The 23,600-nt window shown below is 29.8% G+C and overlaps 1 protein-coding gene across 4 annotated transcripts in view; it reads left to right on the forward strand.

Annotated features, from left to right (window-relative positions):
* Window positions 1–13,706, forward strand: part of LOC107473399 (uncharacterized) — a 60,645-nt gene extending 46,939 nt beyond the window's left edge. For 2 of the 4 annotated variants that reach the window (XM_052257080.1, XM_052257081.1), the window contains exon 12: window positions 11,898–12,868. In XM_052257080.1, the coding sequence (XP_052113040.1) occupies window positions 11,898–12,846 (949 nt within the window). In that variant the 3' untranslated portion in view covers window positions 12,847–12,868. Of the gene's footprint in view, window positions 1–11,897; window positions 12,869–13,458 lie in introns of those variants that run through there. The other 2 variants (XM_052257082.1, XR_008005841.1) reach the window with 2 other exon arrangements.
* Window positions 13,707–23,600: the final 9,894 nt, after the last annotated feature.

A 23,600-nucleotide genomic window follows, 5' to 3' on the forward strand; every position in this document is an offset into this window, starting at 1 on the left:
GAATTTAGATCGAGAAGGACAACAATGAAAAAGATTATGGCATCGCTAGAAGACTCGAATTCAAGATTGGTTGGTGTTTATGGGCCAGCTGGTATTGGGAAGACCACTCTGGTGATAAAGGCTGCCAAACAAGCTCAGGAAGACAAGTTGTTCGATATGGTGATCATGGTGAACGTGACAAAACGTCCTGATACAAAGAAGATTCAAGGCCAAATTGCTGAGATGCTAGGAATGAAGTTGGAAGATGAAAGTGAGGAAGCAAGAGCAACTAGCATACAAGAGAGGCTGAAGAATGAGAAGGATAACATCCTTATAATCCTGGATGATCTGTATGCCAAACTGGATCTGAATGCTTTGGGAATCCCATTACAAACAAAAGAAGAATCTTCTGCTTTGGGAATCCCACTACAAACAAAAGAAGAATCTTCCGCCATTATGGTTCACAACCAAAATCCTGAATTTAAGGATAAAAAGCAAACTGGGAAAACTGCTACTGATGATAAGAAGGATAAGAAAGCAAAAACCTCCTTCGTCGATGGCTCTAGCAAGTTAAAAGAGCACAATAGGGGGTACAAGATTTTATTGATTTCTGAGTTGAGACAAGTACTGACTGAAATGGATGTGAAAGCAACCTCTATTTTTTCTCTAAATGTCTTAAATGTCATGGAGGCAGAGAAATTGTTCAAGAGCATGGTTGGAGTAGGCGCCAATGATTCTGAACTTGAAACATTGGCAACTGAAATAGCCAAGAAGTGTAACGGTTTGCCTATGTCAATAGTTACAACTGCAAGGGCATTGAAAAATCAGCCGAACCCCTTGGTTTGGAAGGATACCCTTGTAAAACTTGAAAAGCTTGCGGTGGAAAATCCAAATGCAGCACCTGAGTATTCAACAAAGTTGAGTTATGAGATTCTAGAAAATGAGGAGCTCAAGCTTACATTCTTGCTTTGTGCCCGTATGGATCATGACGCATTGGTTGCGGATTTGGTGAGATATTGCATCGGTTTGGGTTTTCTTCAAGGCGTCTACTCAGTTTGGGAAACCAGAGACAGAGTACAAATGCTACTTGCCAAGCTAAAAGACTCAGGTTTGTTGTCTAACAGTTATTCAAGTCACCGTTTCACAATGCAAAATATTGTTCGCAATACAGCTTTGTCAATATCATCTACAGAGAGGCACACATTCATGATGACTGAAGGAAAATTAAATAAATGGCCAAGCATGGATGAACTTGAAAGTTGCAATGTTATTTCCTTAAAAAGATGTGATTTCATTGGGAGATTTCCCGAGAGCATAAAATGTCCTAAACTTAGCATCTTTCATATTGAAAATAATGACCCATCTTTAAAAATATCAGACAGTTTCTTTCAAGAAATGAAAGAACTTAGTGTGTTGATTTTGACTGGTGTCAATCTTTCATCATTGCCTTCATCAATTAAATGCCTCACAAAACTCAGGATGCTTTGTTTGGAGCAATGCATTCTAGGTGAGAAATTAGAGATCATAGGAGAGTTGAAAAATTTAAGAATTCTTAGCTTTTCAGGATCTGATGTCAAAAGTTTGCCTCATGAACTAAGCCATCATTTATCTAATCTACAAATCTTTGACATAAGTAACTGTTACAAGCTTAGAGTGATTCCACATGATGTAATGTCAAATTTGACTAGATTAGAAGAGTTGTATATGAGAAACATTCCCTTTCAAAGCGAGGTTGATGATGGCAAGCAGAGTGAAAATGCTAGTCTATCTGTGTTAGGAAATCTGAACCAATTAACAAATCTAGACCTACAAATTCCAAATGCTTCTTCTTTGCCCAATAATTTCTTCTTTGACAAGCTGTATAGCTACAAGATTATCATTGGGTCTTCAAACAGAGGATATTCAGATCCTGATTTCCAGATTCCAAAGAAGTATGAATTGTCCAGATGCTTGGCAGTATATCAAGAGGATGGCAGCTTTGATGTTCATTCCCATGATGCAATCAAAATGCTGTTTGAAAGAGTGGAAATTTTGTTGCTGGAAAAGTTCAACAGTGTCCAGGATGTTTTTTATGAACTGAATTTGAAAGGATTTCCATCTCTTAAGCATTTATCCATTGCAAGAAATCATAGTATTCAATGTCTCATCAGTCCAAAGAAAAGGGGGTATCCTGAGAGGATTTTTCCTAAACTGGAGTCATTGCATCTCTACAAGCTCAAGAAAATGAATCAAATATGCTGCTGTCAATCACTCTCAAAAGATTCATTTGCTGAGTTGAAAATTATTAAGATCAGGCTCTGTGGTCGGATGAAAAATGTTTTCTTATTTTCTATGGTCCAACAACTAGCTGCTCTTGAAACAATTGAAATTTCTGAATGTTACTCTTTGGAGAAGATTGTTGACATGGAAACAAATAATGAAAAAGAGCCTCTTCCTAAGTTCTCTAAACTACGTTCTTTGACACTACAATCTTTATCCAAGTTTACTGGGTTCGACCCTATTGCATCAGATGGAGATACCAGATCACTGTTCCATCACAAGGTATGTTCATAACTTCTTTCCAGATTTGATTATCTAGTGCACTTTGACTTGTTTTGTTTCCAAGGGAGGAAAATAATTTAAGAAAATCGAATTCAATTTCTTTAATAGTTAACTTTTTATATTGGTTGACAGATTGAAGTTCCGAAGCTAGAGAGAATGGAGTTGTCTGTGCTCCAAATCAACCACATATGGAGGGACCAAACATGGAATAATAAAAACCAAAGCATTTCTGCCTTTCAAAATTTAATACACTTGCACGTGAATGACTGTTGGAATTTAGAATGCTTATGGTCATTTTCTATCTCCAGACATTTGGAGAATCTTCAAAGCCTTTCTGTCAGTGAATGTAAGATGAGATACATCTTTCCTCAAGTTCAAGGTGGAGAGACTAAAATGAACAATAAGAAGGTTCGTAATTTACTAACAATATGTTACATATGTCTTATTAATTAGTTCTTGGTGAAAAATTTTTTAAGTGCTAGCTTGCTTGCTAGTTTGGATTGGTTTTTTGAGCAAAAAAAAAAAACATTTTTTAAAAAAAATAAAAATACTTTTATTCAATTTAAAAGTTTGAATTTTTAAAAAATATTTTTATTAAAAAAAGTTAACAAGTAAGTGAAAATAAAAGGCGTTTTTAATATTTGAATTTTTTTTTTAAAAAGTCAATCCAAATATAAAATTATTTTTATCGATTAAAAAAATATTTCTTTTAAAAAGATACAAAAAAATAAGTACTTTTTTTGAAAGTCAATTCAAGCCGACTTACTACCCCTCAAAATGTGTTTACTTTTTTATTGGTTGATTTTTTAATTTGGTTATTAACTACGCTGCATATTTGAATCAAAGTTAATGTTTAATTTTAACTATGCTAGGGTCAGTTCTAATAACTATAGTTTGATCATTCTAGATTTTAGTTGTACACTCCTCATCCATTCACACTCTTAATTTTATTCATGAACATTCAAATATTACATATTAAAAATGTTTAATAAAAAAATTTATTTTATATATATTAATTATTACAATAATTAATAAATAATAAATAAAGTAAATTCTGACTTTTTTTTTTATCTTCCTAAATTACTGATTACTTATTTACATTCATATATCCATACAACACGTTAATTTCTACACCCTTCGCTCAATCACCCATTTGAAAGGTATTTAGCAAAAGAATTTTTGAAAGGAAAAGTTACTGTAAGATTTTTGAAAGGAAAAAAGAATTTCAAATGAGTTGTTTACACTTTGAATGCAGTAAATGTATTTAGCATAATTGCTAATTCAATTAGCTTGCTATTTTGAACCAAAAGCAGGATGCAATTTTTCCAAATTTGAAGACTGTCAAACTGAGTAACATAAAGAGTTTGTGCAAAATATGGAATTCTGAAGCTCATGAAAATTCTTTTGGCAAACTACACACTCTGATCATCGAGAAATGTGATGAATTGGTCCATGTGATTCCTCATAATATGGTTGGAAGATTGTCGAATTTAAGTTCATTGAGGGTTACGAACTGCGAGTCAATCAAAGTTATAATTGAAGAAGCTGATGATGATAATAGAAAACAAGATGTTATGCATAACATCAAGTTGCAAGATATTCATTTAGAAACACTCCCAAAACTGGAAAATGTATTCAAATGGAAGAAAGAAGTAAAATGGAGTGATCTCAAATTGCAAAAGATATGGGTGTATCATTGTAGAAGGTTGGAAAACATATTTTCAGTTTCTGTAGTCAAGACTACTGAAATAAATATGGAAAGTCTTGAAAGCCTTGTGGTTTCAGATTGCTCTCAACTCAGAGAAATAGTGGACAACAAGGGAGAAGATGTTGTCATCGACAAAAGTGGTCCTGTTAAATTCAACTTCCCTATATTGAGGAAAATAGTAGGCAAGAAGGGAGAAGATGATGTTATCGACAAAAGTGGTCCTGTTAAATTCAACTTGCCTAAATTGACTAGTGTCAAGCTTTCGAAACTATCAAAATTCAAGAGTTTTTATTCATCGGGAGCTTATGAATTAAGTTGTCCAGCATTGAATGATCTATCTATTCAACATTGTGACTTGTTGGAACCATTTGAAGAAATCCCATCGCATGCAAAAACAAAGATTGTTCTTTTTCCAGAAAAGTCTAAAACTGGAGAAGTAAAAGTAAAGGAGGTAATACTACCAAGTCTTTTAACTCTCAATAGATTCTAGCTTGCTAGTAGAAAAATGGAAGAAAATTTATGGGATAAGAAAAATAAACAAATTAATTAAAATAGAACAGTCAATGTGGCAATGTTATATATAAATATATTTCCACATATTTAGATTCTTACTATATATAATTATTGGTTTTCATTATTTATTTGATATAGGTAATCAATAACAAGTTAAAGTCCATGCACATTGAATCACGACATGTAGTGGGGTCATCAATGGAGTATGACTACAGAAGGGATAGCTTAGAAGAGCTTCAGTTGTCTCGACTGAACAATTCTGATATTATATATTGTTTCCTTCATTGCAACCCTAACCTCAAGAGCTTATGCTTGAATGATTGTGACTTTGAAGAATTGAAGCCTGATGCAATAAGAAGGCCCGGTATTGGGGTTGTGCCAAAGTTGAAAAGCTTGACATTAACAAACATGTATGATCTTAAGAAGATTTGCTTTGAACAAGATGCAGTTCTTCAAAAGATAGAGTCATTGGTTATAATCGGTTGTTATAATTTGCACACCATAGCACCTTCGTCTGTGTCTCTCGCTCACTTGACAATTCTAGAAGTGGTTGGCTGTCGGTATTTAAAATATGTGATGCCAACATCAACTGCCAAAAGCTTGGGTCAACTCAAAACCATGAAGGTAATCAATTGTGGATATTTAGAGGAAATTGTTTCAGAGAAAACACAAGAAGGACAGGAAGAAAAAGAAAATGTAGGCACAGATGTTCCCATCATTTTCAAACAATTGACAACTCTTGAGCTTGTGTCATTGGAGAGCCTTCATAGTTTCTGCAGCTCCATCAATTGTGCCTTTAAATTCCCATCACTGCAGAATTTTATTGTGAGTGCATGCCCCAAAATGGAAGTTTTCTCTGCAAATGAAGTGGACTGTGGGCCAAATTTGCAAAAGATATATTATGTGCATCACAAAGAGAAAAAGAGATGGTGCTGGCTCGAAGACAATATAGGATCTACAATAAGATACATATTTGAAAATAAGGTAAATCTTTTATAAAATTTTATTTTTCTTTTGATTAGCGGTTCCCTTTTCATTTTTTCATTTAATTAATAATTAAGACATAAACAATATTTTATTTTATTTTATTCTGTAATTTATTTTATTTTATTCGAACATGAATTTGTTTGAATTATCTGGACAAGACCTTTTTAATTAACACTTTTATTTACGCAGTTCATTATTAAATAAAATATTCCAATAATGTAACAAGTATACTTCTTTTTTTTTTTTTTGTTTTTAGTAAAATTTTCCAGTTGCATTTTTTGTTAGTGGTTGGTTGCACTTATATAGTCATGCCTTTTTTGCATGAAATAAATTATAATTGTGATAACTAATTTTGCATTATTCACAGAAATATTTTGAAGGCATGAATGAGCTATGGGTTTCCCATTATAGTAATAAAGATCTTGAACCAATCTGGCGAAATAAAGAAGGTCCCCGAAAAGATTGGTTTTCCGGTTTAAAAACTCTGACGCTATATGCCTGGGATGCATCTAATACGCACGCAATTCCGTCAAATGTCCTCTGTTGTTTGAAGAGCTTACAAGAACTTCAAGTGGAGTGGTGCAATACAATAGAAAGCATTTTTGAGATGGATGACACTAAGAGCTGGGAATCATCATTCCAACTGAAGAAGCTAACTTTAAATTATCTTACAAGTCTGAAGAGTGTGTGGCAACATGACAAACGAGAAATCCTTCTAGGCTTTCAAAATCTGCAGCAGGTCACTATCATTAAGTGTGATAAACTGACAAGTGTGTTTCCTACTGTCCTGGCCAGAGATCTTAAAAAGCTCGAGGAACTCGATGTAAGCGATTGTGCTGAGTTGCAAGAAATTGTTGGAAAAGATCAAGAGAAAGTAGTGGAAGGATCACAAAAGTTTGTGTTTCCGTGTTTAACCACACTGAGGCTATTTGACTTGCCACAACTAAGAGACTTAGACTCTGGAAGATTGAGTCTGGAGTGCCCCGAGTTAAAGCAGCTGGAGCTGTATCCGAAGCAACTACAAAAATATCCAGAGGTAGTAAGCAAGTGCATGGGGTTTATATACATTTTTCTTCTCTTATATATTTTATTTCTTATCAGTTGCGTTGCCTTAATTCATTAATAGGACGGTGTTTCCAAGGTGGAGAAGTTGTATTTAAATGAACTTTATTCTTTCTCTTGTTACAATGATGATGGAGAGAACTCTACTTCACCATTTGAGATACTTGCTGACAAGATGCTTCCTAAATTAGAGATTATTGATATATATAGGAACAATTGCAAAACCATGAATATTCCCAAAGAAGCGGGTGAGAGGATGCTTCACTTGAAAGAATTGAAGTTGAGGTCACTATCTGAGCTGAACTCCATTAGTGGGCTAGAGTACTTGTTAAAGCTGCGGCTATTGAATGTTTCTTATTGTGAAAAATTGACAACAGTATTAATACTACATTCATGCTCCAATCTGAAAGAATTGCATATAAAGCACTGTAATGAATTGGAATGTTTATTGACATCCTCAGCAGTAAAAATGCTAATACACCTTGAGGAGTTGAAAGTTGAATGGTGTAACTCATTGAAAGAAATAGTGCAACAAGAAAGTGGGACGGAAGACATTATTGAATTTAAGCGCCTACACAGGATAACTCTTGCTAATTTGTATAGCCTGGAATGCTTTTATTCAGGGAATGCCACACTGAATTTGCCCTCTTTAATTCGAGTGGACATACAAGACTGCCCCAAGATGAAAATTTTTTCTCATGTGAAACTACCATTATTTCAAGTATTTTACTCCTTTTCTGAAGCTGAAAGATTGTTCCTCCATGATCTAAATGTAGCTATTGTATGCCAGTTTCTACAACAGGTAAAAACTTTTGAATTTATTTCCATCAAAGTTTTGTTTTCTTTCCAAGTCTAGCCAATAACCATTGCTTCAACAACAACAACAACAACAATAATAGGACAAAGATATATAACTTTTTAAAAAACATATGCATATGGTTTTCTTTTTTAATCCGTAAGACAATCTTATACGACTATATTGTGATGTTAAACAATCTATGTTTTGCACTAATTTTCCATTTTCATTTTGTCTATAGAAAATTATTACTTTTCATGATGTTATCTTTCCTAGCTAAATGTTTTGTACACATATAATATAATTAAGTATGACTTGGCGCCACTATATAAGTTTGTATGGCTATTCCTATTTCTCAATGTATGTTAAATGTAAATTAATTAAAAAATTATAACACATATAAATAAATAATAGGTTAAAAATAAAATATGTTTTCTTTGAATAATGACTTTCAAACTAATTTTAATATTTGTCTTAATAAAAGTCACTTTGTTTATATACAATATAAATTTAGTTAGAATTATTTACCACGCTCAACTAATTTAACTTAATCCTAGTTAATCTATTATATATCTATTACTTATAAATTTATCTAATGTAAAATATAAAAAAGGCCTATACAAGATAGTGAAATGGGTGAGGTAGGTAGGTGATGTCAAAGAAATTTATTAATAAAATAAAAATTTTAAATATAAATAAAAAGAGAAACATGAGGAAATGAGGATAGTAAGGGAAAGGTTGAGGTGTGAAATTACCAAAATAAAAGAAGGTGGTAAGTGGCATAAAAAGAAACTCTTCAACCAAATTTAAGATTTACTAATTTTTTTTGTTTAGTGAATGAATATTTGATATTTTTGTGATATGCCATTGAATAAAATTTTCCAATAAAATTTAATATTTATAAAAATATATTGTGAGAAAGATTTAGAAATAAAGAATAAAATATAATATTTTGTATATTCAATTATTTAAGAGTACTTTTATTTAATAATATAATTTTAAACGTTAGTAAGATTTAATATCAATATGCATTCCTTTTGTTTTGAAATTATGTAAAACAAAGAGATCAGATTACATTATAGTATATAAGTGTATATACATATTCTATTGTTACTTTATTATTAATTACTTTAACTTTTTCTTTCTTTTATTTTGTTTCATACCATTTTTCATTCTCATTTTTCTATCCTAATATATAACTAAATTCTTCATTAATAAGTTCATTTAGAATTACTCAACTACTTTCTTTCTTTCTTTTACTAATAGAATAATGCAACTAAAATACTATAATTATTAACAGGTGATGTATGATGAAAATACCTTTAACAAATTTTCAATTTGGATCCATATTAATAGAAAAATATTTTAAGCATTATTAGATTATATTCATTTTTATGTTTTTTTATTTAGATAATTATTTTTATTTAAATTTTTGTTCCATAATATCTACTCTACTTACTTTTAACTTTCTAGGCTAATATATGTTTTTTATTTTTTATTTTTGTACAAGTATATTAAAATAAATATATGACGCATCTGCTTATAATCTATTTATTTCCTTTTTTCACCACTTCAAATTTTTTTCCATGATATCACTCTCATTTTTCTAAACGCCATTAAATTATCATCAGTTATATTTTTATTAATCAATAAATGCATTTATTTAGAGTAATATATAAAAAGGATGCATCGAGTATAATTTTTTAAAATCGACGAAGATAAATTTTTATATGTTTTTAATATTGCATTTGATTTATTCTATTACGAATTTACAACTATTTTTTTATATATATGTTCGTACTGCTTTTTTATAATATAAATTAACATAAGTGGCTATAAATGTCTCTTAAAATTAGGTTAAACATGCTAAGATCTTAGTACAAAATTCACCAGTTAAGAAATTGATCATATATCCTTTTATTATATATTGATATAAATTTTAGAAATAAAATGAAAATTGGCAATATATTATTTTTTCGTTAGCTGTTTTATGGTCGGGCCAAAAGAAATATAATTGGTTAAAATAATTTTGACAAAATGATCAATGTGGGTAAATATAAAATTTCAAATATCTATTTATAAAATATTTAATTTGAATATAGTGGTAAGTGACAAATAAATAATTAGAAAATGAATTATGCTAACCATATCTATTTATCTAAACCTTTATAAATAAGTGATACATAGATTTTTTTTTTTTTTATACCAATTTTAAACTATTGGCAAAGGAATTTATATGTTACCCATTAAAATTTGATAATGATCTTTCCAATTAAAAAGATCAGATTCTATTTATTATTTTTTCTGTAATTAATTATATTCACCATTATTGTTATTTTTTTTATAAAAAATTTGAAATGTTTAAAGTTCTAATTAATCTTTTTTATTATATCTATTTTCCTGACATGACAAAACTCAGAAAGATGTTGTTTTTGGACATCACCCGGCGCTGAAAGATATATGGCTTGATAAAGTGCATATCCCAGCTGGGGCCTTTTCCGTTGGTTTCAATTGGGAAAGTCTGGTGGTGGAAGGGTGTGATGAATTCTTTACAACCGCAATACTACCTTCTCATTTACTTCCCTTCCTCAGTCAATTACAAGAGTTGGAGGTGCGGGGATGCAATTCTTCTGTTGAGACCATATTTGAAGTCAAAGATACATTAATAGATATTCCTTTGAAGAAATTGACTTTGGAGCATCTGCCAACTCTAAGCCATATTTGGAACAAGGATCCTAAAGGAAGTAGTCTCAGCTTTTCATGTCTGAAGGAAGTGGTTGTGAATGGATGTAAAAGCCTCACAAGCTTGTTCCCAGCATCATTGCCCATGTCTAACATGAAAAAGATAGATGTAAAAAATTGTGAGGAATTGGTTGAAATTGTTACAAAAGATGAAGCAGACAATAAAGAAACAAATAAGGAGCTTGCTATGTTTCCTAAGCTAACTTCATTGACTCTGCACAATTTGCCAAATCTTACATACATTTATGCTGGAATGCAAATTCTAAATTTGCCGGAGTTAAGAGAGTTGGATATTTCTCATTGTAAATTTGCAACAGATTCCACTGCAAAGGTACGAAAACTCCTGCCTTAAAAATATTCGTAACTTTCTAATCTTGTTAGGTTTATATATGATATGCTTATTTCTCCGTAGAATATGTACTTTTGAGGAAACTACATTTTATTTATCACAATAAGCACCTCATTCTTATTTAGTTTGTTAAAAATTTAATATATCTCTCGCGCACCAATCCAAGTCTTTTAAATCATTCATAATGAGCTAAATGCATGTGTCTAATATGAGAAGCTACCCACCATTAGAAAATACGAGCTGCTTTTGCCATTTTTGATCTCTTGCTTGTATATGTGGTAATAGCTTGTATGCATATCTAAGAGTCAATTTAAAAAGAATTTATTTGTATGTTTCAAGTATAATGTCAAATAATATTTTTGAAATTATCTGCAATAAATTCTAGTTTGGCAATGAACTCAAAAGAATTTATTCTTATTTTGAGTTTAGGATTGAATTAAGAGTATCTATAAAATTCAAACAAAGAAACTGAAAATAGTGAATTAATATTTTATTTAAAAAAACATTCAACTATTTTGTAATAGACTTTATCACAATAATACCTTTTCATAACTAAAAAGAAAGTGCCAAAGTCTTTATTAAATTTGTTATTTACTGTTGAACAAATTGATCTTTTTTATTTAAAATATTTTTAAATTCAATTGTCATTTGAAATCTTTTTTTATTTATAACAAAAGGCTATATTGATCGAGTAAAATCACATTTTTTTCCAAAACAATTGATGTTTTCTTCTTCATCAAGAAAAGTAGATTTTTAACACGTTTAACTTACAAGCTTCTGCGTGCTTCATTTATTTCATTTTATTTGGAATACTGTACGCATTTTGCAGAAATTCAAATGTTGACATGTCATGATGGCCATGTGTTGTCCTTCTTATTAACTTTGAATCCGATGGAGCAGGTTGTTACCCCTCACTTAGACTTAGAGCGAGTGTCAATAGACATGGAAGGTGTGATGATGCTTTATTTGGACTCCGAAAACATAAAATATCTGAGAATGCAGGGCTTTAATGATATTCATGACTCAGATGCCGCCTCTGATTTTAATTTCTTTCCAAAGAAGGTGCCACTTCCCAATATTCAAATGCTTGTGGTGGTCGACAGTGTTTTCAAAGAGATATTCCCCTCAAAAAAGCCTGAGATTATTCATTCACAGCTGCTTATTAAAGAATTGGAACTGAGGAATCTGCATAAGCTTGAATCTATTGGCTTAGAGCACACCTGGGTAACCTTCTCTAATCTCACATCGCTGAAACTTGAGGGTTGTGCATCTTTGAAGTATTTGTTCACTTCTTCAACCGCCAAATGTCTTGTTCAACTTAAAGAGTTGTGCATATCCAACTGTGAAGCACTCGAAAGTTTAATGGTGGATTATCAACCACATGATGATGATCATGATGTCATCAAATTCGAAAAGCTTGAGAAACTATCTCTTAGCCAGATACCAAAACTTGAGAGCTTCTACAAAGGAAACTCAACTTTGAATTTTCCATCTCTGAAGGAAGTCGAGGTTACTGAATGCAACAGATTGGAGTATTTGTTCACATTCTCAACTGCCAAAAACTTGCAACATTTGTTTAAGATGGAGATTTCCAAATGTGAGTCGTTGGAAACAGTAGTTTTGGCAACACAAAAAGGGGACAAATCACAAGAAGATCTCACATTCTCAGACTTGGCATATCTGACTCTTAGTGAATTGCCAAAACTTGAAAGTCTTTTCACCGAAAACTCATCAACTTTGAATTTTCCATCTCTGAAGGATGTCGAGGTTACTAAATGCAACAGATTGGAGTACATGTTCACATTCTCAACTGCCAAAAGCTTGCATAAATTGGGGAATATGCAGATTTCCAAATGTGAGTCATTGAAAACAGTAGTATTAGCAGAGGCAGACGAGCCACGTGAGCTCACATTCTCAGACCTCTGGAATCTGTCTCTAAGTGAATCCCCAAAACTTGGAAGCTTTTTCACGGGAAAGTCAACTCTGAAATTCCAAGCATACTTGTACATTGAGATCACTCAATGCAAGATCATGAAAACTTTCCCACATGGTGACGTGGAAGCACCTGAATTAGAGATGGTGGAGATAGATGGAGTGAGTTGCTCGATAGATAATCTAAATGCTGCAGTCAGTCAACAATTTGAGAAACGATCCACGCAGCATTTATGAGTTAATTAGTATAATTATAATTTAACATGTAGGTTAGTTCCTCTATCTATCTGCTAAATTTGCATCATCTTTTACTTTTCATGTTACGCAATGCACCAAAACAATGGAAAAAGTTTTTGTTTGGAATTTCATTTGATTTGCTCCCTCCATATTCGGTTATATTAATTTTTGATATTGCTATTTTATTATCCAATTCTTGTCCTTTGTGAGAATTTAATAAATTAAAGAATGGTATAATTAATGTAACTTGAGTTAACTAGCTCTTGTATATAAATTCTTGCAGGAAATTTGTTACTTGCTAAGGGAAGCTTATTTTCAATGCATTTGTTACCACTTACCAGTTAGCCTTGCAAAACTAGTAGTCTAATCAAGGAGCAATGGACAAATTAATAAGGATGGCTGGTAAGTTTTTTATTTTATTTTGAGAAAATAAATAAAATGATGCAGTTACATATTTCTTTTTGCTACAGGAAAGTTTTACTCTAATAAGTTTGGGTAACATGGTAACAATCATTCAACTCAAATTTTGAAGAGTTCGTTTTTTTCGACCTATAATTTTTTTAACTTCAACCAATATCTAACACAATTGTTTTATGAACTTTTATTTTTAAGGTTCTATGGGACACCAATTGCAGCAATTAAGAGGATATAAGTGGATCCCATCATGGCAACAAATATTCATTTCTATTTGAGTAGTGTGGTGTGGTGTGCATGATATGAATAAGTTCCCTGTATCACTATGCAGGAAGAAGTGTGTGATTGCCTTTTAAGTGGCATGGCTATAAACTAAGTGTGTTTTATCAATAAAATTATATCTTGTATTTTATACAAGATATAAGGTGTGTATGCTTTATAATTTATTGAGAACACTAGTTTATTTTTATGCATGATAGTGAATTGTGGGTATGTCTAAAATGAGCACAACAATTATGTGTTTATTAGATATGTCATATTTATATAGATTATTAGATTTTATTAAATAAAAATTAAAGGCTAGTATAGAAAAAGAGTATTAATGGACTCTAATAAATACAAAATATCCTAATACATAAATAAATATTTTAAATAATAATACTTTAATACACAATACTTTAAATGACAACAAAATCTTTTCTTTTTAAATAATTAAATAAAAAACATATAAATCGACTAGGTTTATATAAAAGCATGGTAGAGTTAGAGAATAAAAAACTTTACTAAAATAATAAAAAATACTTGGAAATAATAAAAATAAAAAATATTTTATTATAAATATATACTTTTAAATATTATATATATAAAACTATAAATGTTAAATTTAAAAAAATTAAATTATTATCTACTTAATATTACCATACAAAATAAATATGAATAAGAAAGATTAGAGGAGAGAGTCATGAGGTAGCATATATATTAGAAAGTCTAAAGAATAAAAGAATATATACCAATCTTATATCAATCACTATTATATACACACATATAATACATATACGTAGTTGATATATATTATTTATTCAGTTTTTCTTAAAAAAATTAAAAAAATATTTTCATGTATTATATATAATATTTTAAATAAACTATATTTTGACAAATATTTAATAAAAAAATTATATTGTATAATAATATTTTTAACAAAAATAGTTAGTTATGTAATAGTCCAAACCGGCCTCACAGTTTTGTCTTTGACAATAGGGATGATAGTTGAAGTCCCCCCACACTCACTCGTCAAAACGCGTCATGTTAGGGAGATGTATTCACACCCTTATAAGGTATATTTCGTTCCCCTCCCCAATCGATGTGGGACCTTACAAGTTAATAAGTATTGAATATAATAATATAATTATTTATCAAGTAATATAAAATAAAGGGTAAGGTATACTTTTTGTTCCTAAAGTTTGGCAAAAGTTTCAAAAATACCCCTAAGTTTTATTTTGTTTCAATTTTGTCCCAAAAGTTTTCGATTTGCATCAAATATACCCTCAACGACTAAATTTTCAAAAAAATTTAAGACAAATCTAACAATAATGCATGAAAATTATGCTTGATTTGCTTGTATTGAGGATTGTTCTTATGAAATTATTGTTGACTTGGTCTTAAATTTTTTGAAAAATTAGTTGTCAGGGTATATTTGATGCAAATAAAAAAATTTTGGGACAAAATTGAAACAAAATAAAACTTAGGGGTATTTTTGAAACTTTTGTCAAACTTCAGGGACAAAAAATATACTTTACCCTAAAATAAAATATGATTATTTTATATTTTAATGTTGTAGTTTACAATATTATTTTAATATAATTTTTTAATATTATAAAATAATTTTCATAGTAATTAATTTTACATAATAATTTTTTATGTTTTATATTTTTAATTACGTACAGAGAGACTGTGTTTGAGTTATAACTTATTGGTATATTATATAATAATATATTTAACAAAATTAGTTAGTTAATAAATTTTAAATATAATAATTTAATTATTTGTCAAGTAATATAAAATAAAATTTTATTTATCTTATATTTTTATGTTATCGTTTAAAATTTTATTTTAATATAATTTTTTAATATTATAAAAAAATTTTACATAATAAATAATTATATTGAATAAAGAATATTCATATTTTTGTATTTATAAATTTTTTATTTAATTATTTAAGAATAAAAGATTTTGTTGCCATTTAAAGTATTGTGTATTAAAGTATTATCATTTAAAATATTTATTTATATATTAAGATATTCGATATTTATTAGAGTCCATCAATACTCTTATTTTATATTAGCCTTTAATTTTCATCTAATAAAATCTAATAATTTATATAAATGTTACACATCCAATAAATATTTGTGCTTATATTAGAATACCCTTGTAATAATTTGATACCATTGAAAAACTGTGATTTATATTGAAGTCGTAAAAAGAAAATGCTCTGAAAATAAAGCTGAGAATGGTACGTAGATATATTTTTACATAAGATCGTTTTCATGCATAAAGTTGACCCTATATTTCAATAAAAATTTAACATGTATCCCTTTCTTGCATAGTTGCATAAAATGTGCTTCTGTAATAACGATGTATATTTTTTATTTTTAAAAAAATGTGATTGTTAGATAAGATCTGATGTATTAGCTATGAGTATAAAGATGATTAATATTTCAGTAATCTATTTCAATATAATTATTAGAGCATGATATCATAATTTTAAATTAATAAAAAAATGTAAAATATAGTTTTTGCGCCTATATTTTTTTTTTTTAATTTAAACAATATAATATTTATTTTGTTTTACTTTTTTTCTAATTTTTTTTATAATTGATTCAAGACTCTCCATTTTACTTCGAGAAAAATAAGCAACAAATACATACAAAATACCATAAAAATCTATTTCCAACTTGAATCACAGGCAAAATATAGTAACTCCCAATATTAAAGCTAAAACTTGGATAATAGTTTTTTAAAACAACACTATCTAAATGGCTTAGCTAAGAGAAGACAACCAAATATCAAACACTAAACTCTCTCAAACATATTAACGTTAACCTTCCAATTTTTAGTACGTCATGATCATACTAAAAATTAAGTGTCATCAACTTATTCATCTAATAACTAATTAAATATTTATTATTAAGCCTATAATCGTATTAGCACGCGAATCAAATTTTTAAAAATTTAAAATATATAATTCAGTAAGTACAATAAAATAATACAAATATCAGAGACAGAAATAATATACATCATACATACTATTTACATATATATACATGTATTGTCATACGAGTTTTAAGTTAGCATACAACCCTTCACATCTGGTTGGTCCTGGTCCATATAAGAAGTCCCTAAGTTGGCGCCCGAAAACTAGCCTAGTCAATTATATACATTTTACTCTCTCAATGAGTCTAACCAAAAGTGAGAGACTAAACACAAAAACTAGGCTATCGCAAAAACTCCCAAAAGGTCTCATATTCAGCTCTCCAGCATCAACTGTCGTCAGAGGAGGAAATCTCGAACACATCTAATGGGAAAGAAAAGAAGGGGTAAGAACTGGAGGGTTCTTAGTAGGGTTGGGGATAGTTAGTTTAGTCAGGATTATTACAGTTCAACTAATTCACAGCCAGATATATATAAGAGTCACAACAATTCAGAACACTACTACTAAGGAATGCACAAACACAAGAAGACAATCACAAATGATTTTATAGTATCACATAAAAAGTAAATGTACAACAAGGATGATGCATGTCTATTCCTAACGCAGGCTATGAGCTCATGTGTCGGTTGCCTACCCACTCCCGACATTATCCGGGCACGAGTCCCAGATATGACTTTCCAGATACATACAGTGTGCTTATAAGTCGTACAGCTAGGCCGCATATAGTGTTACTTTCCAAATCAATAAGCGTACATCTGGAAAATAGTTCTCAGCGTGTGGGGCTGTGGGCGTCCCCACTTTACATTTGGCCCTAAGGCTCAACAATACCACATTTGCTCTCTTGTGGCAGACAGTCTTTTAAAACTTTTTCTTTATCTTTGTCCCCTGCTCTCCTGCAGCAAAGATCTCTTTAATTATCTTTCTTTCCTATACTTTCGTTCTTCTTCTTTTCCTTTCTATCATTTCACAATATAAATTATCTTTAATAAAAATAATTTATTTTAATATAAAGAGTAATTTTGAATAAAAACTCAAAATAATATTTACATTTTTCTTTTAAAATTTAGTTTATAAAACCTTATTTCTAAAACTTTTACTAATTTCTTTCTCGTTCACAAACTTTTTAATATTCTATTTCTAACTTCAACATTTTACAAAGTTATATCTGAATCCTCGCTTGTTTTTTTATATTTATAAAAATAATCTTAATTTTAAATAAAATATCTATTTTACCTCCGAAAACTTGATATAATTATAAACATAATTTCGGTCTTTTTATAAGAAATAAAACCACACTCTTCAAAATAAAATTTTCAAAAACTAATTTTTTGTCCTCCAATGAAACCAAAATTCTGTTTTATTTGTTATCAAAATATTAACTTAAAATTTTATCTATTTTCGAACTGACTGAAACACAACCTAATCAAAATATCAATTTATCAACAAAATTACATGAAATACAATCAAATTCAATAACACTCAATTTAAATATCAGTTCACTTATTAAATATCATTTAATCGGTAAAAATTTATCAAAATTCTACCTTCGTACAAAATCGAAATACTCGAAATTTTGAAAAAAAATTTTGACCAAGTTATCGAAAAAAAAATGTTCAGAATTATCGGTACCTCCTAAAATTTCAGTTGGTCAATCTCAAGGAGTAGGAGAGCTACGTCATCGTCGACTTACATAGAATAAAAGTAATGCTAACACGTAGAAAAAAAGAATACGAACACTTTTATCGAATTAAACTTTTTATTAGAGTTACGCATCGCAAAAAATCAAAATAAAAAATTCGGTGGAGGTTACGGTTCTCTCAAAGGTTACTCTCGGTCTCTCTCTCCTGTTTTTGAAAGTTCATCTCGGTTATGAGTTGAAGAAAGAAGATTAGAAGATGATATCAAAATTGAGCAAGAGTTATGTGTCAAAGGGGAGGGGTTTATGTGTCATGTCTTCTTTCTTTTCCCTTTTCTCTTTCTTAATTCATTCGGTCACAATCCTAGGATGAATCATGAATTAAAGTACATGGATCTGTTTATACTTTTTCTTTCTTCTATTCTCTTAATGGCTCGGCCAAGAGAAAAATAAAATGAACATTATTAGATCATGATGCTAATTAAAGACAGATGATGAGTTAAATAAATAATATATAAGGTCGAATAATATACCATAATAATAATAATATTATATAAAATTAAATATATATGAGTTATTAATATAAATCACATTAGTAATTTAGGAATTAAAAGATGTTTGACAAAGTATTAGCAATTCTAAACTCATCAAAAAATACCAATAATTAGTTTTATCGAAAAAAGTCGGACTTGATAATAATATTAATATTATTATTTAGGCTTCATTATAATTAGAGCAAGTAAAATAAATAAAGAAGATAATAATAAAATTATATTATCATCTATTTTATATTTTTATTTCGGGATTCGAAATCGGTTCGTCAAAATAAAACTAATCGTTTTAAAATTTTATTTTAAGAGAAACTTAAGAAGACAATCACAAATGATTTCATAGTATCACATAAAATGCGAATGTACAACAAGAATGATGCATGTCTATTCTTAACGCAAGCCATGAGCTCATGTGTCGGTTGCCTACCCACTCTCGACATTACCCGGACATGAGTCCCAGATATGCCTTTCCAGATGCATACAGTGTGCTTATAAGTCGTACGGTTAGGCCACATACAGTGTGACTTTAAATCGTACGGCTAGGCCGCATACAGTGTGACTTTCCAAATCAATAAGTGTATATCTGAAAAACAATTCTCAGTGTGTCGGCATCCCCACTTTACTTTTCGTTCTTCATCTTTTCCTTTGTATCATTCCACAATATAAATTATCTTTAATAAAAATAATTTATTTTAATATAAAAAATAATTTTGAATAAAAACTCAAAATAATATTTACATTTTCCTTTTAAAACTTAGTTTATAAAATCTTATTTCTAAGACTTTTACTAATTCCTTTGTAGTTCACAAACTTTTTAGTATTCTATTTCTAACTTCAACATTTTACAAAACTATATCTGAATCCTCAAGTATTTTTTTATATTTATAAAAATAATCCTAATTTTAAATAAAATATCTACTTTATCTCTGTTTTTTTATTTAGTGTCCAAAATACCTAAAAATTTAATATAATTATAAACATAACCTCAGTCTTTTTATAAAAAATAAAACTATACCCTTCAAAATAAAATTTCTAAAAACTAATTTCTTGTCCACCAATGAAACCGAAATTCTGTTTTATTTGTTATCAAAATATTAACTTGAAATTTTATCCATTTTCGAGCTGACTGAAACACAACCTCATTAAAATATCAATTTATTAACAAAATTACATGAAATGCAATCAAATTTCAATAACACTCAATCCAAAAATCAGTTCACTTATCAAATATCATTTATTCGGTAAAAATTTACTAAAATTATACCTTCGTATGAAATCGAAATACTCAAAATTTTGGAAAAATTTTCTGATCGAGTTGTCGAAAAAAAAAATGTCCAGAATTATCTGTGCTTCCTAAAATTCCAGTTAGTTAATCTCAAAGGATAGGGGAGTTATGTCACCATCGACTTATACCGGACAAAAATAACACCAACACGTAAAAAAAGAAGATACAAACACTTTTATTGGATTAGACCTTTTATTAGAATTACGAATCGGAAAAAATCGAAATCGAAAGTTCGGTGAAGGTTACGGTTCTCTCAAAGGTTACTCTCAGTCTCTCTTTCCTGTTTTTGAAAGTTCATCTCGATTATGAGTTGAAGAAAGAAGATTAGAGGGTGATATCAAAATTGAGCAAGGGTTATGTGTCAAAGGGAAGGGGTTTATGTGTCGTGTCTTCTTTCTTTTCCCTTTTTTCTTTCTTAATTCATTCGGTCACATTAAATTGCATTAATCAAAGGATAGAAGCATTATTAGATAATAACTCATGATGAAGTGCTTTGGTTAGTAAAAGAAGGAGACATGTGTTATATGTATATATGTATGTATATAACCATGCTAATAAAAACTTTAGTGGATGAATCATGAATCAAAGTAAATGCATCTTAATGGCTCAGGCAAGAGAAAGAAATAGTTGAGCATTGTTAACTCATGATGCTAACTAAAAAACTTATGATGAGTTTAAATAATAATATATAAAGTTAAATATATATAAGTTTCTAATATAAATGACATTAGTAACTTAGAAATTAAAAAATATTTGACGAAGTATTAGCGATTCTAAGCTCATCAAAAAATATCAAAAATTAGTTTTATCGATAAAAGTCGGACTTGATAATAATATTAATATTATTATCTAGGCTTCATTATAATTAGAGCAAGTAAAATAGATAAAGAAGATAATAATAAAATTATATTACCATCTATTTTTCTTCAAAATTTAAAATTGGCTCGTCAAAATAAAACTAATCGCTTTAAAATTTTATTTTAAGAGAAACTCGCGTTAGTACAAGAATTAGAGTTGTTACATTAACAACATCCAAAAAACATACCATACTCTTCTATTACTATCACTCGAATATACTGTCCGCTAAGTTTGGACACTTTTCTTTGTTACTATGAATTAAGAATTTTTACACACACCATTATACAACCCACTCTTCTATACTCTCCAAAATTCAACCACAAAGAAAACAAGATCATTACAATAAATTAGTATCATCAACCTGACTAAAACTAGTTCTTTTTCTTCCTCTGAACCTTAGCTTGGTTTTATGCTGACTTTCTCTAGAGCTTTTTTTTTCATTTATGATTGTTCTCGAAATTGTTCTAAAATTGCATTCTCATCACTACAATACATCATAAGTTGGGATCCAATCCTCTAAGTCTTGATTGCTTTTGTTACTTTGTCTTCTATATAACGGTCATTTTTATTCTCATGCCTATAATTTATTTCGTTCTTTAGTAACTCTTTCCTAATTAGTTTTTTTGCTTTTGTGACTATCTTTTTTATTCTTTAAGTCACTACTAAAAATAGTTGATTAGCTACGAATTTTTCTGCAAATTTTTATCAAAATTAGCAAATAATTTTGTTTGCTGTGATTTTTACTGCAAAATTCAATTTGCAGCATATGAGCTCATGGATAACTATTGCTGCGAATTTTTAAATTTGCAGGTAATTTATCTACGTATTTTATCGCGAAAAACCTATAAAATTCGCAGATAATTTCATGATAAATTAGATTATTTGTCGAATTTCATTTTAAATTTAACTTCGAATTTTTCACGGTATCAAATTTGCAACAAAATTCATAGGTTCATGTGGCAATAACTTTCATGCATAAATAGAATAAATGACCATTTGTACCCATAAAAAATGAAAATACTGGCATATATACCCACACTAGATCGAAACTAAATTTGTACCCACGCAAGATGTCTTTCTCCGTGTGACAAAAGTACCCTAAAGTACTCTGTCACACGGAGGGCATCTGTGAGGGTACTTTTGTCACACGAAAGACATCTTGCGTGGGTACAAGTTTAGTTTCGATTTAATGTGGGTACATATGTCAACGTTTTCATCTTTTATGGATACAAATAGTCATTTATTCTTCACAAATAATACATCCGCAACAAAATTCATAATTAATATTTGCAATAAACTCTGCAGGTAACAAAATTTACAACAAAAATCACCACTCACCTTTGTAAGAAATTTCGCAAATAATCAATTTACGATAAAATTCGTGGCTACTCTTTACAGCAAACTCCCCAAGTAACAAAATTCACAGCAAAAATCATAGCTAAATTTGTTCTATTTTTTTGTTTATTTTATTTTTATCTTGCATATATTTTTCTAATTTGTCCCCTTTTCTCTCTCCTTTGTTGCTAATTCTTTTTATGTGGATCTTTCTTCCCTTTGGTCTTGCCCGTTCAAGCTAAGATTGAGCCACTGTCTTTTTAATAGTGTCTACGAAGCCAGGTGGATAGAGGGGTTGAGATCAACTTGTTATCCTTCTCTCTTCTTGTGCCAATTTTCTTGTTCTATCACGCACACCATCTGTTTCATAACATGTGCCTCCTTGCGAGTCCAATTGGGTTTCTTGAATCACTTCTTTAGTGTTTCTATATTGTCTTGAAAATATATATGGGCCAAGAATCTTCAGAGGTGTTTAAGTTCTCCATGTATTGTACGTCTAAGAACTTCTCTCCATCTTCCTGAGTCTCCACTTCTCTGTGCAGTAGTATTTAGCTAGATATCATTTATTGTCTCCACATTTCATTGGTTCTTTGGGAATCTTCTCTTCATCCTCCACGTCATACTCTTTTACTCGTGGTTTTGTGTGTTCTTTTGTATTTCTTGACCATTCAAAATCATTTCTAACTTCTTCATTAACCATTCCCAAATCAACTATGACCTTTTTATCCAACCATGTTTTCTTCACATAAATATCAAACTTTTCTCCATTTAGATCCATTTAAATCCTGTCATTGATTATTGGCACCCAAGTAGTGTCCATCGTCATTTTGACTGAGTCGAAACTTCTTTAAATCAAGCTTTTATCCACTCTTAAAACGGTTTCCCATACCACCGCTATGATAAGAAAGTGTTCTTCATTCCATGCATGTAGAGGCGTGCCAAAAATTTCAATCTAAACTTTTTTCATCCTGTTTGTTTCTCCTGCAATCCATCTCCTTATCTCTCCAAAATAATTTACCAAAAATGATGATTGCAGAGCTTCAATCATATTCTCTATCATATCAAAAGTTAAGATAATATTGCGTTTTTTATCGTAACCTCTTCTCACTATCATTCACCTCCCATCTTTGGTTTTCTCACATCATAATATTTCCACAAGTAAACCCAAAGCTTTGTAATAATCTAACATACAAGTTGTAAATATGGAGTTCAAATTGCTCACCGACATAGAAGGAAAGACGCATGTTTGTAGGGATAGTGCACAGGCGCGGCAGAAAATATTAAAGCGTCAAAAATAATTTTAAATTTTCTCAGAAAATTTTTTGCCCAAAAAATCATAATTATAATTAACTAAATGAATCAGGAGTTCGTACACAAATACCCTGACTTGATTACTAAATTCACCTTATAATAGATTTTTTTATTCGAAAAATAATATTATGCCAAAATATAGTGGAGAATTCCTAA

The sequence above is a fragment of the Arachis duranensis genome, chromosome 2 (genome assembly GCF_000817695.3).
Source record: "Arachis duranensis cultivar V14167 chromosome 2, aradu.V14167.gnm2.J7QH, whole genome shotgun sequence".
Taxonomy (NCBI): domain Eukaryota; kingdom Viridiplantae; phylum Streptophyta; class Magnoliopsida; order Fabales; family Fabaceae; genus Arachis; species Arachis duranensis.